This window comes from Myxocyprinus asiaticus, chromosome 18, assembly GCF_019703515.2.
Source record: "Myxocyprinus asiaticus isolate MX2 ecotype Aquarium Trade chromosome 18, UBuf_Myxa_2, whole genome shotgun sequence".
NCBI lineage: Eukaryota > Metazoa > Chordata > Actinopteri > Cypriniformes > Catostomidae > Myxocyprinus > Myxocyprinus asiaticus.
The window spans coordinates 15185395-15206296 of record NC_059361.1 but is presented as its reverse complement, the minus strand read 5'-3'; the positions used below and the strand labels follow the sequence as shown (position 1 = coordinate 15206296).

The 20902-nt window shown below is 36.0% G+C and overlaps 1 protein-coding gene across 6 annotated transcripts in view; it reads left to right on the top strand.

Annotated features, from left to right (window-relative positions):
• LOC127455805 (SH2 domain-containing adapter protein F-like) overlaps window positions 1-20902 on the top strand; it is a 212181-nt gene that overhangs the window by 162348 nt on the left and 28931 nt on the right. For 3 of the 6 annotated variants that reach the window (XM_051723943.1, XM_051723945.1, XM_051723942.1), the window contains one exon: window positions 5871-6029. The exons of 2 other annotated variants lie outside the window; for them this stretch is intronic. In XM_051723943.1, coding sequence (XP_051579903.1) covers window positions 5871-6029 — 159 coding nt within the window. The remainder of the gene's footprint in view (window positions 1-5870; window positions 6030-20902) is intronic. One more of the 6 variants, XM_051723944.1, reaches the window with a different exon arrangement.

Here is a 20902-nt window from a genome sequence, read left to right as displayed (position 1 = left end):
CTTTTCAGTTATAGATGCTTTTGCACAAGAATAACAGTCAGCCATAATTCATTTTAAATTAACAGAAGGGTTTACCAAGTACTATTAAGCTGGTATTTGATCTCAAAATGTCAGAACCTAGGGAGGCAACTCACTCCATGTTAATAAAACCAGCGGCGGCACTTTATAATAAGGATTTATTTGTTAACATTAGTTGATTGCATTAGTTAACATTAACTTACAATGAACAATACATTAATACATAGCAGCCATTATTAATCTTGATTAAAGTTAATTTTAACATATAATAATAAATCTTTTACATTTCAAATTCAATAACTTCAATCGTGGATCAGTATTACCAACAAAAAAATATGATTGATCATTGACTGTATCTAATGACAGCCTCAGGCAACATCCATTCATAGTGAACAAAAGTAATATATTCCTATCGTAATCTCTTAACTGTCGCGTGCCATTCCGGTTAAACCCTCGAGTCTTCATTTGTACAGAACACTGAAAAAGATTTTTGAATGTGTTTTGTGTGGAGTTTACATAGTTTTCATATGCTACTTACTCATATGCATACTTACAATAAGTGGCTCGTCGCACCCCTCCTCTGCAAGTTATCAGTACTGGTGTACGGTTAGCTGTCAGGGCCAAACAGGTTTGGCGTTATGCGACTGGGAAAATCAAGTTAGCCTGGAATGTTTTGTGTTCACATTACACATTTTTAGCTAACAGAACCACAGGCTGCAAGCGAACCATTCTGAGACCACCTCCTGAGATGGTCTCAGTTTTGTTCACTTTAAAGGGGTCTGAGACCTTTGGAGTGTTCACATATTGGTTAAAAATCCTGGGAACACTGCTCAGATACCCTTAGACCTAACATCACCTCCTACTCCAGAGCTGAGCTCATGTTTACCAACAGAGTCATTTGGCATCAGGGATTCTGCCTAGGCTGTAAACACACTAATTCCCGCAATATGCTGCGTTACCACAAGGCCAAGTGCTGCTCAAAAGAACTCCTCTGTCGATGGAAAATATAAACAGCTTGTTGGTGCAACGGAAAACCAGTTTGAGTGACTGCCTCTTATGTAAGTTCACCATCAATGTGGGGGAGCTGATATACACAATGCATCTTATCTGTTTTTCAGCTTATATGTGTGACCTGTGTGAATTTACTTCTCTGCCTTCCTACAGGTACAAGAGGCAAAGCTCCCCTCTCCCAAAACAATTACACCCTAATCTGCAGCACCGAATGAGAATTAGTACTTTAATCAGGCTGCCGGCAGGCCTCTATTTCACCCTACCGTGGAGGAAGTTATTATATTAGCTGTCAAAGAGGCTGACCCCACTCTCATCTGCTAGATCGGGTCCATTCAGCAAAAAGCGAGCAGATAATAGCAGCTCTGTCAACTGCCATCATATCTCGCCTCTGTTGAACAATGGCTGTCGTGGTGGTCGTTCTCAGAAGAGTGATTGCTGGCAGTCTTGCTCTCGATTATGCAGCTGTTCTTACTAAATATTCCAATTGCCCTCTCAGAAAACTTCTAGGCAAAGGAGCCCCATTCTTTAACATAGATCAGTGGTTCACAACTGGTGGGTAGTGACCCGAAAATAAGTCACAGACATCAGGGACAAACGATGCTAAATGAAATAATAAAATGCAACTTACCATATAATCATGCATAGTTAGGACAGCAAAATAAAAAAGCCTTCAAAAATGAACTTTAAAAGAGAGGAGAAAAGTGTTACCATTAGGGATGCACCAATATGGAAATTCTGGGCCGATACCGATGAGGGTTTTTTTTTTTTTTTTTTTTTTCAGAAATGTGCCTATATTACAGATGGATGCTGATTTGAATGAGAAATAAATTACACATTTACATAAATTAAATAAAAATATACTTGCATAAATTGGACGATGCCCATTTACATGATTATTTACGGTAATCCTGATGAATCTCTCCCTCAGTAGTATCCCAGTCGCTAACAGAGAGAGAATAACACACTTCTTACAGATGCAATGCATTAAACCAAAGTGAGCCCATGTATTAACAGCATGAAATGAACATTAAACAGCATAACACAAAATATAAACCCTTATCCCTGTACACATGGTGTAATATTTATGCCGGCAGCCAGACTGCGAGTGCAGCGGTGGTTTGTATGTGTACGCGCATTGTGCATATGCATGTCTCATTCACAGACGCTTATTACAGCGCTCATCTTTAACATTTCCACTGTATAAATTATGAAATGTGATCGCAATTATCATAATGGGAATAGGTCTCTGGCTGAAGGAAAGAAGCCACAAAGCAAATAAACTGTAACAAATTATTGCACAAAAATCTGCGGTAATTCCAATATCAGTGCAATAATAATATATATGTTTTTCCCAGTTGTCTGCAAATAATATATCAGCTGCCGATATATTGTGCATCCCAAGTTCCCATAGTCAAATGCTATGCTCCAGTTAAACAACACTAGTTTTGGGCTAAATCCAAAGTGTCTAGTTAGAAGCTAGCAAAATTAGTCAGATGCCAACATGGAGGCATCCTCGAAAACCGTGATCAAAACTATACAAGGTAAAAGTAAATACAACCCAGACTACATTTAAGATGAGTTAATTTGCAACAAGGATTAACGTGGTTTGAGCATGTTTTATGCAGTGAATTATTGGCAAAATTGTATAATAAACAATTTTAGTTTTCTCCACTTGATATCCAATGTAAAATCTAGGTCCAGAAGCTATTTGAGAGAACTATTTGAGAACTGTTGACATAGACCACAGTTCTGCTTAAGCAATTCCCATCTGGAATCAAGGATGAGTTCATAACCGGGTGTTTGAGCACATTGGAGGAGTTGGTTTATCAGCTCATAAAATGCACTGTGACCTGACAGGGCAGCCAACAAACTGGCAGCTTTATTTGGGATGCTGTGGCAGTTTAGGTAGTTCGCTTCTCAAATACAGAAAGCAGGCAATGCCAAATGAATCACAAGTGTGCTTTAGCCTGCTTTGAAATTCACTAGCACTGCTCGGAGTGTGAAGGAGACCCGTGTTTGTATCAAATCAGCCTCTGGGAGAACTTTTGTTTGTGTCTTGTGTTTGTTTTGGATTGTGTGTCGTGCCGAGCTCTGTTTCTGTCATAATTTTGACAGGGAAAAGATGCAAGGAAAGCAAAATAAAGGGATTTGTTCCATGTTTCATTAATAAAGAGACACAGCTTGGGGCTTAGGTGACAAGTGATATCTCATTTCTTGTACACTGAACTCTCAGTGCACCTGCTCTCACTCCATCGTGCGTTTTTTTTTTTTTTTAGTGCAACAAACATTAATTTGTTTGCTGATTATTGTAAATAGTCAAGACTCAATATAGCTTGCACCAATAAACCACAGTTACCAAATAATTTCAGTAATAAACATTGCACACACAGGGGTATCCAGGTTATGTATTGAAAAATGTTATGTATTATAATCATATTGCATGTACTGGTAATTTCAAGCTGGGTGATTGCAACCCACTGGTTGCAGGTATGGATGTTTCATAATACAGTATTAGATTAGACATTATTTGTGGTGTTTTGAAATATAGGAAAGAACGTGTTGTTATAGTAAAAAAGTACCATGGTACTACCATATTATTGGACATGTACCATGGTAGTACAATATCTACATTTTTGAAATACTTTGAAGTACCATTCAAATACCATGGTGCATGATATGGTAATCATTCGACACCAGGGTTATCATCGGATGCCATCACTGTACCATGGTACTGCCACAGTACCTTTTTGAAAGAGTATGCAATAAGGTCAAGCAGTGTGAATATGTTTCTACTTCATTTTGCTTCTACTTCATTTCATTTCCTAATGTGCTGTCATAAACCCATAGTTTGTCAGAACTTTTGCTCAGTGTGCTCAGGTATTCTGCCACGGTCTATTCCCTGTTGAGGAATAGATTGTGTTTCTCATTGCTCTTTTTGTTGTAATTTATGTTCTTGTACTGTGTGTGTGTGTGTGTGCGTGCGTGCGTGTGTGTTTTAAAATTTGTATTTGGTATTACTGAGTTTCTTTCCTTGGGCTTTACTTAACAATTTTTGGTTTGTGAACATAAACATTATTCCAACTGGCTAAGGGATCTCTTAGTAGATTAGGGAATTGTGATGAAGGGTATGGCTGCAGCTTTGGCTCTTTTGCCCACTAATTACCCACTGTTACCCACTACTTGATGACCCAACCCAAAAATGTAAGCCAAAGAGTCCAAAATTGGCTTGGCATGATTATTTGTTTGTTTTTGTTTTTTTTATACTGCACTCACATGATACTGTATTCCTACAATTTTCTATTGGGTGATTGTTTGTCCCATTTGATGAATTCTTGGTTTGTTTGTGGGCTCATCTGCTCTCAGTTCTCTTATGAAATGGTGCAGCTTGTAAATTAGTGGGCTGTTTTCAAGAACAGATTTACTATGAAAAATGTTCTCTAGATGGGTTCGCCTCAGCAACATGCTGTTCAATCCAGGAGAGCTGTATTACTTGAGAGAGGAAGAGAGACATGTCTACAGCCTGATCTCATGAAATTTACGTGACAATGGCAACATTTTTATAAACCAAAATTACATAATTCATTACATGTTTGGCTGAAGTTTCCCAGTGAAATGTCCAAAATAAAATGAAATCATGTTGTAATTAGACATGGTTTTTAAGGTGAATATAAAATGTATGTTTTAATGAGTAAAATGTACCACACTAACCTAAAACTTTAACCTAAACCTAACCAATAGTGTCTTAAAAGATAAATGAGAGGTGAACAAAACAGACATCCTTACCGCAAACCAATACCTAAACCTAACTAATAGTGTTCATAAAGATAAATGAGAGGTGAACAAAACAGACATTCTTACCCTTAACCTATGCCTAAATCTAACTGATAGTGTTTTAAAAGCAATGAAAAGCACATTTACTGAAGCAACCATGTCATATTGTGTTGCTTCTATGGCACTTTAGCTTCACTTTCACTTTTGTTTTCGAGCATTCAGCCATAGTACCTGTGATTTGTGTGAAAGTGAATAAAATGCACAGTTGTTGTAGCACTTCTAGTGTTAAGTTCACCAGGAAACTTCAGCAAAACGTAGAAAGTGGCAAGTAAACCTCAGTTTGCAAAAATGTAGTTATAGTAACGTTCATTCTATGAGACTTGGTTGTAATTGTAAGACTGCACTGAATGTATCCTTCATGGAGAAGGCAATCCAAGAATGCACTGTGACAACCTCAGTGAAAATAAATCCAAGATGGTGGAAGAGGCCAAAAAATTAAGAACAAATTATCGATGAAATTCACTGTAATTTAATCAATTGCATATGAAGTCTCCCATCCAAAGTATGTTTGTGTGGTGTGCTGTGTTGCTGCCTATATAATGTGGTACAAATTGGTCACTGATGAGGTTCCATCATGGTTAGTATGCTGCCTTAGAAGGCTGCTGACTATGTAGGCAGCGAGGCAGCTCACTTTTTGGAACAGAGCTATTGTCTTTTCTAAGAGTAATCTTGTTGCACTGTTCACTGTCAGTGTCAGTGGAGCCTGTCTTTGCATTCCGAGTAATTTGTTCAGTGTTCATCGCTGTATTTTTATTTTATTTTATTTTTGTAAAATATGTCCAATCGCATATTTGTAACTGAGAAAGAGAAATTTTAATTCCCTTTTGCAAAATTCCCTTTTCCTGGTACAGTTCTTTCCTACTCTATTTCGTGTTTCCAAGTATGTGACTGTTTGCCCTGCTGACCTAATCATGCCTTCACTAACACCTAGTCTGCTCTCTCCCTTTCCCTCTCTTTCCCTCCTTTCTTTTTCTTTCTGTCTTTCTTTCTCTTTTGCTGGCTCTCTGCAGTAGAGATTAAAGTGATAAAGGATCTGCCCTGGCCTCCTCCGGTTGGGCAGCTCAACACCAGTCCTCCTATAATGGAGGTGGTGGAGGCTCCGTCCCCGCCTGACCAGTCCTTGCCAGGACAGACCACGACAGCAACAGCCTGTGACCAGCACCAACATGGTGGGTTTTACCATTATCTTCCACCCCTAACCCACTGCTAATATCAAAACGTACCTCCATACCCTAAGTAAGCACCGATCCTACGTCACTTTTTTTTCCTTTCCTCCGTAATTATTTTTGCAATTCAAAATAATTAATTAATTTTACACACCATGGCCTCACATTATGTCAGATAGGAAGAACAAATGAGATCTCTTTAATTTCTCATTTGTTTGTACTTGACAGTAATTAGATTAAATGAAGAGCAAAGCAAACGTTTATCTGAGCTATGCTTTATACTCTATGCCAGGGGTGCCCACGCTTTTTTGTGTTATGATCTGTTTTTCAGATTACCAACTCGATATCTACCAACCCAAAAAATAAAAATAATAATAATAATAATAATAATATATATATATATATATATATATATATATATATATATATATATATATATATATATATATATATATATATATATATTTAAAATGCTTATTGGGACTACTGCATATGTCTTTGTATTGAATTAATTAAATGATTTAAAAACAAATTATCAATTTCAACATTACAATAAACTCAAAACACCCACAGCACAGTAGATTTCAATAGATTTAGGGTCTCTACCTTATTCTGATGACTTGCACTGAATGGAACCAGACAGTTTTGCATAATCCAGGCAGTAGCTGCTGGTAGCTAGTCTCAAACAGGCCTCCAGATTGTCATTAGTCATGGTGGACCGGTGTTTGGATTTAATAATCTTCATATGGGAAAAGGCAGATTCACATGAATAAACTGAGCCAAACAATGCAGTCAATGAGGTGGCACATTTATTTGGATACTTTTCTTCTGCAAGTAGTTTGATAGCAGACACAATCTCAGGTTTATTTTTCAAATCACGAAACAATGAGTCTGCTGCCTTGACAAATGTGTCTTTTATCATTTGCCCATCTTGGAACGATTTCTTATGTTTAAGGATGGTGTGACTCACCCGGAATGATGCCTCCGTGGCTGCCTTTGCTTTTAGGCATGGTTGAGTAAAAAGTGACTGTTGACCGATTAATTGTGATTTCAATTCTTTCACCTTTCTTCTTCCAAGCTTGCTTCTGACAGGGAAATCATTGTCGTAATTTTTATGAAGTGTCCGAAAATGCCTCTCCATGTTTACTTTCTTAGGAATAGCTATACTTGTTTGGCAGATCAGACAAATGCATTTAGAAAAGGACATAGTGAGAAAAAAAAAAAAAAAAAGTCTTCCTCTCACTCCACATGGAAATGGTAAGTTTTTGGCTTCTTGCTTAGTACCGCACTCATTTTCAGATGGTAAAAAGTTAAAAAGCATTACTGCTAGCTAGCTTTGCAAGTTTGCACTCTGTGCTCTAGAGCCTATGGAAGCCTTGAATTGCCTTTAGTTAGATGTTATGGTAACCGAATATAACAAAAAGCTTGTCAGCGATGGACTGGACATATTGCTCTTCAATCAAGTGCAAGTCAGACAGAAACCATAGGGAGGAGAAGGGAGGATTTAAAAAAATAAAATAAAAAAATGACTGAAAGCATATTTAAATGACGTGCGATCTACCAGCATTACCTTTGCGATCGACTGGTAGATTGCGATCGACCTATTGGGCACCCCTGCTCTATGCTTTATACCTTTGTACTCTTATTGTGTGAATTTTAGGAGAAACACCTGAGACAAACTTGATCCTTAAAGGAATAGAACACCCAAAATAAAAATTATGTAATTATTTATTCACCTTCATTTAGTTCCAAACCCATATGTCTGTCTTTCTTATGCAGAATACAAAAGAATATACTGTATTTTAAAGAATGTCACGATCACTCATTTTCATACAAAAGGATTTGATAATGCCTCACTTTAAAGCATAAAAAAGCCCTTAAATGTGTCTTAAAAGTAGTCCATGCTACTTTAGTCCAGTCTCCTGTGGCAAACTATCACTTTGAATGATGAACAGACCGACATTTAAGGCATTATTCATTTTGACGCGATGACACCACATACTTTAAAATACATCCTTATGTGATTCGCAGAAGAAAGTCATGTGGGGTTGGAACTACCTTAGGGTGAGTAAATGATGACAGGATTTTAATTTTGAGGTGAACTATTTCTTTACATGATGCATAACTGAGCTATGAAAGATTAACCATTCCTCTGGGAGCTGCTTATTGGAGAACTATTTATTTTGTAGCAAGATTAAAATAGCTTTTTAGTGAGCAGTCACTTGGTTACTCTAAATCCAGTGTTTTGTTCGAAAGATGAACAATCTGATACAGTATGTGTATGTGCTTGTGTTCATCACTGTATTGTGAAGTTACCACTGTTAAATGTTTTGAAAGAGGTTTTCAACACATTAAGCACATATGCTTAGATAAATTTAATGGGCTACAGTGAGATTAATGCTCCTTTCTGGCAGTACCGTCCAAATTTAGCATTTGCTTCCACTGAAGCAGAAAATCACCAAAGGCTTGAGTCCAGCTTTCCTCAAACACCTCATTGGGTTTTATAGAGCTCAGCTTCTGCATTAGTAACTACAGTTCCAAGTCTTACACTCAAAAACACCTACTTCTAAAATATCCAGGGGACATTTAGTGGTTTTCACTTAACAGTTTGCCACCATCTATAACGTGATCGGCAAGTCTAGAATGAGTTCCCCATTTACCTCTCATTCCTTTGACATGGAATAAGAGGCAGATGGGTACAATCGATTGTACCCAAGAGATTACAGATGTTCAAATTCTCAGAAATACGATATTGAACTATCAAATGACTAGAATTTGTGTCTCCATTTAAAAAAAAATTCAGTCTTTTAAAGTGTTTTTCAAAACTGAATGCTTGTGATCATTTGATCTATGTTTTATACCACTGTGCCTCCATAAAACCAAAAAATGCTTCAAAGACATATTGCATATCAACTTTGAACACTCTTAATCCTAATCCAGATTTATGTGTCAGAAGGCAAAGTAAAGGTATCTGTTTCTGGGAGTGATGTGTGTAGATTTAAGCATGTCGGTGGACTGTAAATTAACCTGGATTGATCTGGGCAGGAAGTTTCCTCTAGAGATTAGCGGTAAGATGATCCCCGGTTGCTCTACTTCCTCAAAGGAATGAACAGGTTAAAGAGTCATTTCACAGAAATGGGGGAAATTGAATAGAGTATACTGCTTTCTGCTCTCACGGTTGCATGTGCAAAGGCTTAAATACAGATCCTAAACCGCATTTAATAACCTCTGATGTGTGATTGGTTTGAAATGTGGCCATGGTTACGCATTTTTAGTTAACTTGTAATGGTGTATTTCTAGGCAAGGCTAGGTGATATATTGCATATTTGTTATATTCGCAATGATTTTGCTGGCGGGATAAAATTAAGGAACAATGAGCATAATTCTTACATCAATTATGCAGAAGGCGACAATGTGTGTGTGGTCATGTAAACGGTGTTCCTTTAACGGGGTAAGGTCATGTACAGTATTGATCGTCATGAGTATATTTTGCACAATATTCAGATTTTGTGCTGCGTATAAACACCTTTACCGATGCCTGTTTTTGTTTTGATGTCAAAAGCAGAGAATAGCCAGATTATTTCAAATCTCGAATGTAAATGAGGGTTTCTTAAATCCGCTCGTATGTTTTTTTTTTTCTATAAGCAGATTTTTATAATAGTAATCAGCAGATTGCTATGCATGTAAATGTGCACATTTGAGAATTTTGTAATAATTTGAACGCCCTTTTTATATGGCCATTTACTTTCCTAAACATTATGTCATAGACTAGTTTAATGTTCCTTTGAGAGTGCGTTAAAATGGCGTCTGAGTTGGTAAATTCGAATTATTTCCGTTAATCAGTACGTGAAATATTAGTTTGCGTCATCACTTAAAAAATATGAACTGAAGTCTCCACTTTTCATTTCATTTTTCACGTTTCCATAAAAAATATATGTTGGTAAAAAATATTACTGTTTATTACTACGTATTGCTATTAGTGCTGCCAGTCTATTGAAATTTTGATCGCAATTAATGGCATTTTTCATAGTTAATCGCGATTAATCACAGATTTTAAAGGTGCTGAACTTTTAATCTATACACTGTATACTTCATTTCCTGTCAAAATGCACTTATTTTCTTCTTAGGAAAGAAAACAAAACAATATGCAACAATATAATGCTTTATTAACATTTTTCAAACAGTGCCTTCCTCAGTATAAAGATAGAAATGCATTGAAATGGCGCCAATTCAACTAACATTAAATGTTTTGCAAAGTCTAAATGGGAGGTTGACTATTTGTGTGAATGAACTATGTGATCTTAAATTGCATATTCATTGCGATCCACATTAAATCTCTTAAACTCTCATCCTCCACAGACTGTGGCTATCCGCTTTGCCACAGCAATCAGGAAGCTGCATTCACGATTCACATCAGGGCGTCAATGCCATTGTTAAGCGCAGCTTTGAACTCCACATGAAAAAGCACTTGCAAACATTTTCTCATTCTGCATTTTCGTAATAGGTAACACTTGACGTGCTTCTGTGGTAATTCAGTTGTGCCTTACAGAGGCTGCAAAGACCTTTACTTCTGTCACAAGTTCCATCTGGGCTTGTTTTGTACAACAAATAGCATTAAGAGGTCCTTTTCCCATAATTTTGTCACTGACACGGTTGTTGTGTGGCTGTTTGTGATGTGTGTCTCAGTGTAATGATTACAGGTGGACACATAGCAAAGGTTCTGCCCTGCTCCGACCAGTGTATATGCTGATTTATGCTTTATTAGTGCTAAATGTGTTAATCATGATTAAGAAACAAATAATGCATTAAACTTTTTTAATTAATCGTATGTTAAAGCGTTAACTTTGACAGCTCTAATTGCTATATTGATGGATATAAATAAAAATAAGTAAATATTATGCCTTGTGTTCATTTATTGAATTTTTTTTTGAGAAACGTGCTTTATTTTAAATTAAAATCTTTCCTGTATTTTACTTCCACTAAAGGTTTTCAATCTACTTATATACAATTGATGTTGAGTTGAAATAGTTATTCCTCTGATAAAATAATAATAATAATAATAATCTCCCTATTAAGCCTTTTCAGAGCAAAAACTATTCAACTTATTGAATACGGTCAAAAGGTTAAAAAAAAGAAAAGAAAGAAAAAAGATGTAATTATTTTAGGTACATTAGCCAGTTTGGAGATACACTGCTCAATGTTGAGAATGTAATGCTTGTTGAAGCTTAAGGCCTGACAGTAATATAAAAAATGTGAAATGACATATTCAAGGAACTTAAATATTTATACCTTTTGTCATAACTATAGCAACTGACAACCTGTCTCATTAATATGACATGATTTAAAATTCCGCATGCTATTTGATGGGCCAGAAATTACATTTGCATATAAATATCGGCAAAGTCTTTTGTTTAGCTGAATAAAGAGCTGGAACCTTTTGTTTTTGGTTCTGAATTAATTGTTACTGCTTTCCGGTCCTTTCTTTTACCCTCATATCTGCCTCATGTCTCGGTAGAATACAAAATAATATAATTAAAAGATATCAAGATTTCATTATGTTGGCATGACTGTGGGGCATTAGCCCATGGAGGCCTGCTTTTCCTTGCCTTTGTGAAACACATAGAATTCCCAGGGTTTAGTGAAGGAAAAACAAAAAAGATATATTTGTGTGTGTAAGTGGGCTGTGACCGCCCATTGACATTCACAGCTGTTATTCCGTGCATATACATTTTTACCACATTTTAGCCAATCAGGATTGACTTACTGAAAGCAGCTGTACTGAAATGTGAATGGATGTCTTCATTAGCTAGTTTCACCTGCCTGTTCTAAGTTTGACATTAGATATTTTCACAGTATGAGTTCAGAATAATGTGACTGTGACTAGTTAATAATTTCAGAATTCAGACAAGAGAACTTAATTGCAGCCCTGTAATATGGCAGTGAATTATGCTCCTCCTCACTGAGCATTGCATTTGTTTGATGGAAGTTCCATTAGTGAATTAGTAAATGAGAATGAATTATCAGCTTTAATTAGCAAATGTATTGAAATGTGTCTCAATATGGATTCATTTGTCTGTTTGGTTTCAAGACAAACCACTCTGTTAAATGCCTCTGTAAAATAAATGTTAAATAATTTATTCATCAGAAGCTCAAACAAAAATCCAAAACATTTAGATTTTTACTATCTTTATAGCATGTTGGGGTAAGCATAAAGAAAGTACTGTATAAAGATAGTAGAAAAGAAAGTCTGCAAGCTCCCAATTCTTATAATTGTTTCCCCTTTGAAAGCCACAGTTGAGAAATGACAGGAAATGATGCAGAAATAAATTTAAGGAAATGTTGCGAGCTGGATTCAAACTTCAGTTACCAGCATGAGCACCACAACTCAACTGGAGCATATGCGCTAACTGCTTGGCCATGGCTAGGGCTGTGTGATATGACAGTATATATTGTGGCTACAATATAAAGTCTCAATCAATAGAGATTTTGCTATATCGTGTATATCGCAATATGTAAATATCCATGTGGGCATATATTTCAGTGGGCTAGGCTTTATTATTTTCATTGGATTTTTTTCACATTATTTTATATTATATATATATATATATATATATATATATATATATATATATATATATATATATATATATAGGGGGCTTGGGTAGCTCAGCAAGTAAAGACACTGACTACCACACCTGGAGTTGCAAGTTCAAGTCAAGCAACCAATTGGCCCGGTTACTAGGGTGGGTAGAGTCACGTTGGGTTAACCTCCTAGTGGCCATCATAATGTGGTTCTTGCTCTCGGTGGGGCGTGTTGAGTTGTGCGTGGAATTGGGCATGCAAAATTGGGGAGAAAATCAATCTATCTATCTATCTTTCTTTCTTTCTTTGTTTCTTTTAGTGGCCAAAAATATTGGCACCCTTGGTAAATATGATCAAAGAAGGCTGTGAAACTGATCTGCATTGTTTATCCTTTTGATCTTTCATTCAGTAAAATTCACAAAAATCTAACCTTTAATTGAAGTAAAACAATTGAAAGAGGGGAAATATCTCATTATTAAATAAATACTTTTCTCCAAAACACATTGGCCACAATTATTGGCACTCCTAGAAATTCTTGTGAGTAAAATATATCTGAAGTATATTCCCATGCATATTTTAATTTTTTTTAGTACACCTGGGTGACTAGGAACATGAAATTGTTCAGCCATGACTTCCTGTTTCACAGAGGTATAAATATGAGGTTACATACAGGCCAAATTCCCTTAATCATCAATCACAGTGGGTTAGACTAAAGAATATAGTTCTGATGTGCGGCAAAAGGTTGTTGAGCTTTACAAAATGGGAAGTGGCTATAAGAAAATAGCCAAAGCTTTGACAATGCCCATTTCCACCATCAGGGCAATAATGAACAAGTTCCAATCAACTGGAGATCTTAAGAATCGGCCTGGAAAAGTACATGTGTCTGTATTGTCTCCATGCACAGTAAGGAGGATGGTTCAAGTGGCCAAAGAATCTCCAAGGATCACAGCTGGAGAATTGCAGAAATTAGATGGTTCTTGGGGTCAGAAAGTCTAAAAAAAAATATCAGACACCTACATCACCACAAGTTGTTTGGGAGGGTTCCAAGAAAAAATCCTCTGATCTCATCCAACAACAAACTCAAGTGTCTTCAGTTTGCCAGACACTACTGGAACTTCAAATGCGACCGGGTTTTATGGTCATATGAAACAAAAAAAAGAGCTTTTTGGCAGCAAACACCAGAGATGGGTTTGGCGTACACAGAGATGAAGAAGTACCAAATGTCCATGGTTAAATGTGGTGCTGGATCTTGAATGTTGTGGGGCTGTTTTTCTACCAGAGGTCCTGGATATCTTGTTCGGATACATGGCACCAAATACCAACAGATACAAAAATCAAAACCTGACTGACTCTGCCAGAAAGCTCACAATGGGCCCTGGTTGGATCTTCCAGCAGGACAATGATCCAAAACAAACATCAAAATCAACACAAAAATGGTTCACTGACCACAAATTCAAGGTTCTGCCATGGCCATCCCAGTCACCTGACCTGAACCCCATAGAAAATTTGTGGGGTGAACTGAAGAGGAGAGTCCACCAACATAGACCTATGAATTTGAAGGATCTATAGAGAATATGTATGGAGGAATGGTCTCCGATCCCTTGCCATGTGTTCTCCAACCTCATTAGGCATTATAAAAGCAGGCTCAGAGCTGTTATCTTGGCAAAAGGAGGTTGCAAAAAGTATTGAATAAAAGGGTGCCAATAATTATGGCCAATGCGTTTTAGCGAAAAATATTTATTTAATAATGAGAGATTTCCCCTGTTTCAATAGTTTTACTTTATTAGATTTTTGTGAATTTTTTGAATGAAAAATTAAAAGGCTAAACAATGCAGATTATTTTTCACAACCTTCTTTGCACATATTTAGCAAGGATGCCAATAAATTTGACCACTACTGTGTGTGTGTGTGTGTGTGTGTGTGTGTGTGTGTGTGTGTGTGTGTGTGTGTGTGTGTGTGTATATATATATATATATATATATATATATATATATATATATATATACACACACACACACACACATATATTATATATATATATATATATATTAGAGCTGTCAGAATTAATGCGTTTACACATTCAATTAAAAAGTTTAACGCGTTAATTTTTCTTAATCACGATTAACGCATTTAACATTAATACAGCATAAACACTGGTGTGAAAAGCGGAACCTTGTAATGTGTCCGCCTGGAGTCATTACACTGAGGCAAATGCCACAGCGCCAGAGCCTACAAGCTAAGCATAAAAAAGCAGAACGTGGGTGGAACTGTCTTAATATGCTGGTTGACCGTTGACATCCTCTATATAAAATGAAATTACTCTGACGTCACACCGCAGGAAACCCCACTTCCGGGTTCTTTCCAGCAGCAGATTTCAATGGTGGAAATAGGCATCGCTGCAATTTTAATAATCTTTTAAGCTTTATAGGATGTATAATATCTTTTAATGTTATTAAAATTTATTATAAAGGAATATATATGGTTTACAGTGTGGAAAGTATGTGGGTTCTTTTCTGAAATATCAGCAAAACAAGTTTAAACTCGATTCAAAGAGCCTGTATGATTATTTGTCCCTCCAGGATTTTGCAAATTCAACCAATCTTCACATTATTTGCGGCAACTTGCAAAATTTTTTTTTTTATAATTTCTGAAAATGTTCTGCAAAAAAAAAAAAAACATAAATCTGAGGGAATCCCATCGCTTTCCTTCACGTTTAACAGTGGCAAAATACATGTTTGAAAAGCTTGACGCAGTTGCAACATATCCAGATGCACAGCTGCTGTTGAATCATCTCCATAGTAACAGTGAAAGCATCTCTGTCTCGTCTCCTCCACATTGTGCATTCTCAATCAGAATCCTTGTCTAAACTTTTGCGGGATTGCAGACAGCACACATGCCACATACATCACCTCTTCACCCTGCATGCTACGAATGAGACACAAAAACCGCGTTTATACAAAGAATGCTTAATACAGTAGGCTACGAATCTGAAAATCGCAATATGCTTATATGCTGATAATAAATGTTCATAAATGTTTTTACTAAAATAAAAAAGGTCACATATATGCATATATGCAACATATATTTCAAAATATGACAAAAAATTGCCATTTTCATAAAAATAAAAAAAAACATTTGTGGAATTTAAATTTGTACATAAATGCTCAAATATATGAACTCTAATTAGTTTGTATATGGCCACATATCAGATTTCAATATTAGACTATGTAATAATTGCAACATGCCCAATTATTGAATCCTCATTTGTGTTTTTAGTTTACAGATTTATTGCATGTCTATTTTAAACTTAGATAAGTTTTCTTGCATTGCCTGAGGCAGAAAATTGTAATACAAAAATAATTAAGAGTCTTCCAACACCCACAGGTTTCACCTAAATGTATGGTATTTTTGTGTGTAATTTTTTATTTATTTTTTTATTTAATTTTTTTTGCTTGCTAACTGCATTGAAAGTTATTGTGCACTAAAATATTAACATGCATTTGCAATGTAATTAACACAATTACAGAGGTATATAATGATAATTTTTTAGATTTCACTGCAAAACAACACAAATTTGAGAATTTGAGAAAAGCTGCTGCAAATTCAGTCATTTTGGACCGCAAAAATCAGGAAATCCCTTATCCTTTCACAAACAGCAGTCTATGCACTGCGGTGGTGGAGAAGGGTCCCGTTACTCCCATTATATTGTATATGTTGGTCTTGATCATATAAGATCATTGTTAGATCATAATTTGACCTCATATCTGTCACAGCAACAGCACTTTGGAAATTAAAAACAGCTGGTTGCGATCAAAGTTTGCGTGATTTCTTCTTAAAAAAAAAAATATCCACCAACAGCTGCTGCGGGTCAATTGTGTCAAATAGAGCAGAAGCGATAACAATGACTGTGACCCTTGAAATATAATCATTTATGTAAAAGAAATACAAATAAAAATAGTTTTTCCTGATGTAACGATCTGGTGGAAATTTAAAGAAGCCTAATCTCCAATAATCTATGGGAAACAAGGTGTTTCAACCCCATAAACAACACGTTTTGGGCAGTTTCAGTACAATTTCAGCGAAGCACAGTTCTTTTCTGGGCTACCAAAAGAACCCGGAAGGGGCAGAGCGTTTGTTTGTCAACAGTAACTTCATCTATGATCCATGGAGGTTGTTATCTCAGTAAATAAAAGAATCTCTGACAGCGCTTCCCTGTCAGTGATAAAATGATGGAAAAAGGAGCTCTTAACACTATTTGATGTACAAAGCAAGCACGGTATCACAGTCTGTCTCCCTCATGTTCTTCAAGAACTCTTATTTTGAAGTTTTCGCCTGGACTACATCTCCCATAGTTCACTTCCCTCATCACTTCCGTCTGCTCCTCATCATCCTCACCTGTATTCCATTCCCTCATTTAGTTCCTTGTGTATAAATACCCTCTAGCTTTGTTCATCCATGGTCAGTCCTTGAAGTGTTGCGTTGTGTTATGTTAGCATGTTTAGCTTTATTGTTTGTTCCACTCCAGTGATTATTATTAAAAGATTGAAAGTATCCGCTCCTGCGTCTCCTCTCTTCCACTCCAAGTACCCAGCGTTACACGCAGATGGGACTTGTGACAGAAATCAAGTATTTTTCAGCCTTTGTAAGGCATGTTTTAATTACCACAGAAGCACACCAAATCTTAACTATCACCAAAACGCAGAATGAGACGTTTTTGTTTGCAAGCGCTTTTCATGATGAGTTTAAAGTGGCACATGACGTTGTCAAGTCATTTTTATTTGTATAATGCTTTTCACAACACACATCGTTTCAAAAAGCTTTACAGAAAATCATGCATTAACAAAAAAATGAAACTGTAATATCTATAAAGTCTTAGAGTGATCATTGTGTAGTTTGGTTAAATATGATTGCAAAGTGTGTATAAAAATTAAATAATAAAATAATAATTGTATTTAGAACCCCAGTGAGCAAGCTGAAGGTGACTGTGGCATGGAACACAAAACTCCATAAGATGCTGGTAATGGAGAAAAATAACCTTGGGAGAAACCAGGCTCACTGTGGGGGCCAGTTCCCCTCTTGCAAAACAACATGAATATAATGCCAATATTAGTTATTTGTGTGCAGTGCATGTCATGGTTTAATGTAAGTGTTAAGGTCCAGTGTTTAAAAAAAGATTTTTTTAAGAACTGTAAGATTAATGACTAAAGTCTTTGAATTTCATCCTGGATTAACTGCAGAAGTTCACATAGATGAGTTGTCCTTTGTTAGTTGGCTGATGAAGGCTTTTGTTGGCAATTAAATGATAGTCTATGTATTCCATTTCAAGAGTGTAGTCCATCATTAAGCAAAGGTGATGCAGGCAGAGATCAGTGTGGTGCATCGCAGTTCAACCCGCAGGTCATTTCGGTGAGGTTTGGTGGAGTCCATCCTAAATCCAAGGTTCAGGCAGTGGCATATGAAGTATCCGATGTCTTACAGCTTCACTATTGCTGTACGAAAGCGGATAGCAACAGTCTACCGGCAGATTAATAGTGTGGATGATGAGAGTTTAAGGGATTTAATGCCCATTGCTATAAATATGCAACCTATGTGGGGACTAGTACTTTCAATTAGTCAAACTCCCACTTTGACTTTGGGAAACGTTTAACGTTACTTGAATTGGTGCTATTTTAGTGCTATGTCTTTATATTGTGGAAGGCTTTGTTTGGAAAATGTTAATAAAGCATTATATTGCTACATATTGTTTTGTTTTCTTTCTTAAGATGGAAATAAATGAATTTTTACAAGAAAAGAAGTATATAGTGTCAAATTTCAGCACTTTCCAAATCTGCAGTTAATTGTTATTAACTACAAAACAATATGCGATTAATCTCAATTAAAAATGTTAATCGACTGACAGCAGTAATGTGTGTATGTGTGTGTGTGTGTGTGTGTGCATATATATATATATATATCTTTGAGAAGATGTTGAGTTTCTTGAGGAAAGTTTATAATATTAATCAGGGGCGGACTGGCAATAGAAATCGGCCCTGGATTTGAAATAAAAATCCAGGGGGGCCAGTCCGCCCCTGATATTAATAATATCGGTCAACAACATACCAGAATGTGGCATAATGTGAAATTTAGCATTATGGTAAGGCTAGCCGGTTGGTTCAGAGAATAAAATGTGTGAGTATCACTGTACTCAAGTCATTGTATTTATACAGGGTTCCCATTGTCACAAAAACCTTCAAATATTAGGTAATTTTAATATTTTGATTTTAAGGCTTGAAAAAGTCATGGAAATTAACTAAATCTTAATTTCTTTTTGCGACTAAAAGTTCTGGAAATTGCTTTATGCGAGCATTTTTTAAAGAGCATCTATTATGGTTTTTAAACGTGCCTAATTTTGTTTTAAAGGTCTCATACAATAGATTTACGTGCATCCAAGGTCAAAAAACACTTTAATTTGCTCATAATTTAAATTGCAGCATTACCTTTTTTCCCAGTGTCAAAAACGACTCGTTCAATGATCCGTTCTAAAGGATTCATTCTAACCTACTCCTTTCAGAGAGCCTACTCTGCTCTGATTGGTCAGATGTCTGTTGTGATTGGTCTACCGCTTAGTGTAGTGTTTGAGGGCGGGTAAAAGCTGTTCGCGAGCAGCCAGTGAAGACCAGAGGCGGGTTTTTTGTTACCAAATTACATAGGTTAGTACAGGAAGTAAGTCTGGAATTACTAATGACTCGTTTCAGGTGTTCAGAATCGGTTCATTCTTTTGGGAGTCAATAACTCAATTTGTCGTGCACTTTGATTTTTGAAACTTTGCAGACTTTTTTACATTCACAAACAGCTAAATAACACACTACATGAAAGGTAATATTTGAAAAACCATAATAGGTGCTCTTTAAAATCCTTATCCAGTAATCATTAATGACTGGAACAGTCATGGTAAAGTCATTGGTATTTTTTGGTCAAAGATGTAGAAATGTAAATTTATTCATACATTTATGAATCTAAAAGATTTTTAGATTTTTTTTTATCTTTTTAGCATTTGGGGCTAAGTGTAAAGAAATTAGAAAGATAGTAAGACACCTGGAAAGTTGTATTATAAAATTCCTTATAAAAATTATTCTTTCTTTTTCTTCGTGTTTTGTAATATATGTATTGTAATAATATGACATTATGGTGCATTGTAAGCATTCATACTGTCTGTTAAGTCACTGGCTGACAGGACAGCAAGTTATTGGCCTTCCCTTAGGCACGCCCATTATAATAGTGTGCACGTCACCAATCCTTATGCGCAGCTGAAGTCGCATATTTGATTTTACATCAAATTGCTTTGAGTTTGCCTCTCTTTCTCTTGTTCTATCTAAACTTCACCTGAATGTGATCCCTGTGTTATTTATTTCTCTCTTTGCTCTGAGATGATAGATGGCTCCAGTAGGTGGTTACCTTATCCATCCGTCAAACCTCCGACTGACAGTTTGATCTGATAAAGGGATTCCTTTTGCTCTTGTCACATACACCACATTTTGTTTTTCTCTATTTTTTGTCATGTTCAGTATATTTTCTTGTTTTGTTCAGGTTCATTATGTAGTGCACACTAGAGATTCTTTTTATATATTTTATAAATATTTGTGTCTTTGGCTTTATTAAATCAGTAAAAGTTATTCACCAGAAGCTCCAAAAAAAAAAAAAAAAGAAATCCAAGATTTTTAGATTTTTTTTATCTTTTTAGCATTTTGGGCTAAGTGTAAAGAAATTAGAAAGATAGTCAGACACCTGGAAAGTTGTATTATAATAATTCCTTATAAAAATTATTCTTTCTTTTTCTTTCTTTCTTTCTTTTTCCTTACATTATTAAATGGTGGCCTGCAAAGATTTCCTTTTTTTTTTTTTTTTTTTTTATCTGATCACAAATGTGATGTATTGAAGGTAAAATCATTCTTATTTGACAAAGAAGTTTGATTGCTGCTAAAAATCCATATTCTTAAGGGGAAAGCATTTGTATATACTGTAAATTGCAAGAGTGCAGAATGGATAAGATGAACAATCAATGCATGAATCAGTCTCACTTGGAATGCCAACAGTTTCTAATACAGTTTTCCATTTTAAAATATTAATGAATGTGGGCAGAGACAAATCATATAAAACAGTGAAATGGCTCAACTTCCCCTGTAGTGGACTAAAGCACTGAACTGGTAAGTGGAAGGTTGTTGGTTCAATCCCCACAGCCACCACCATTGTGTCCTTGAGCAAGGCACTTAACTCCAGGTTGCTCCAGGGGGATTGTCCCTGTAATAAGGGCACTG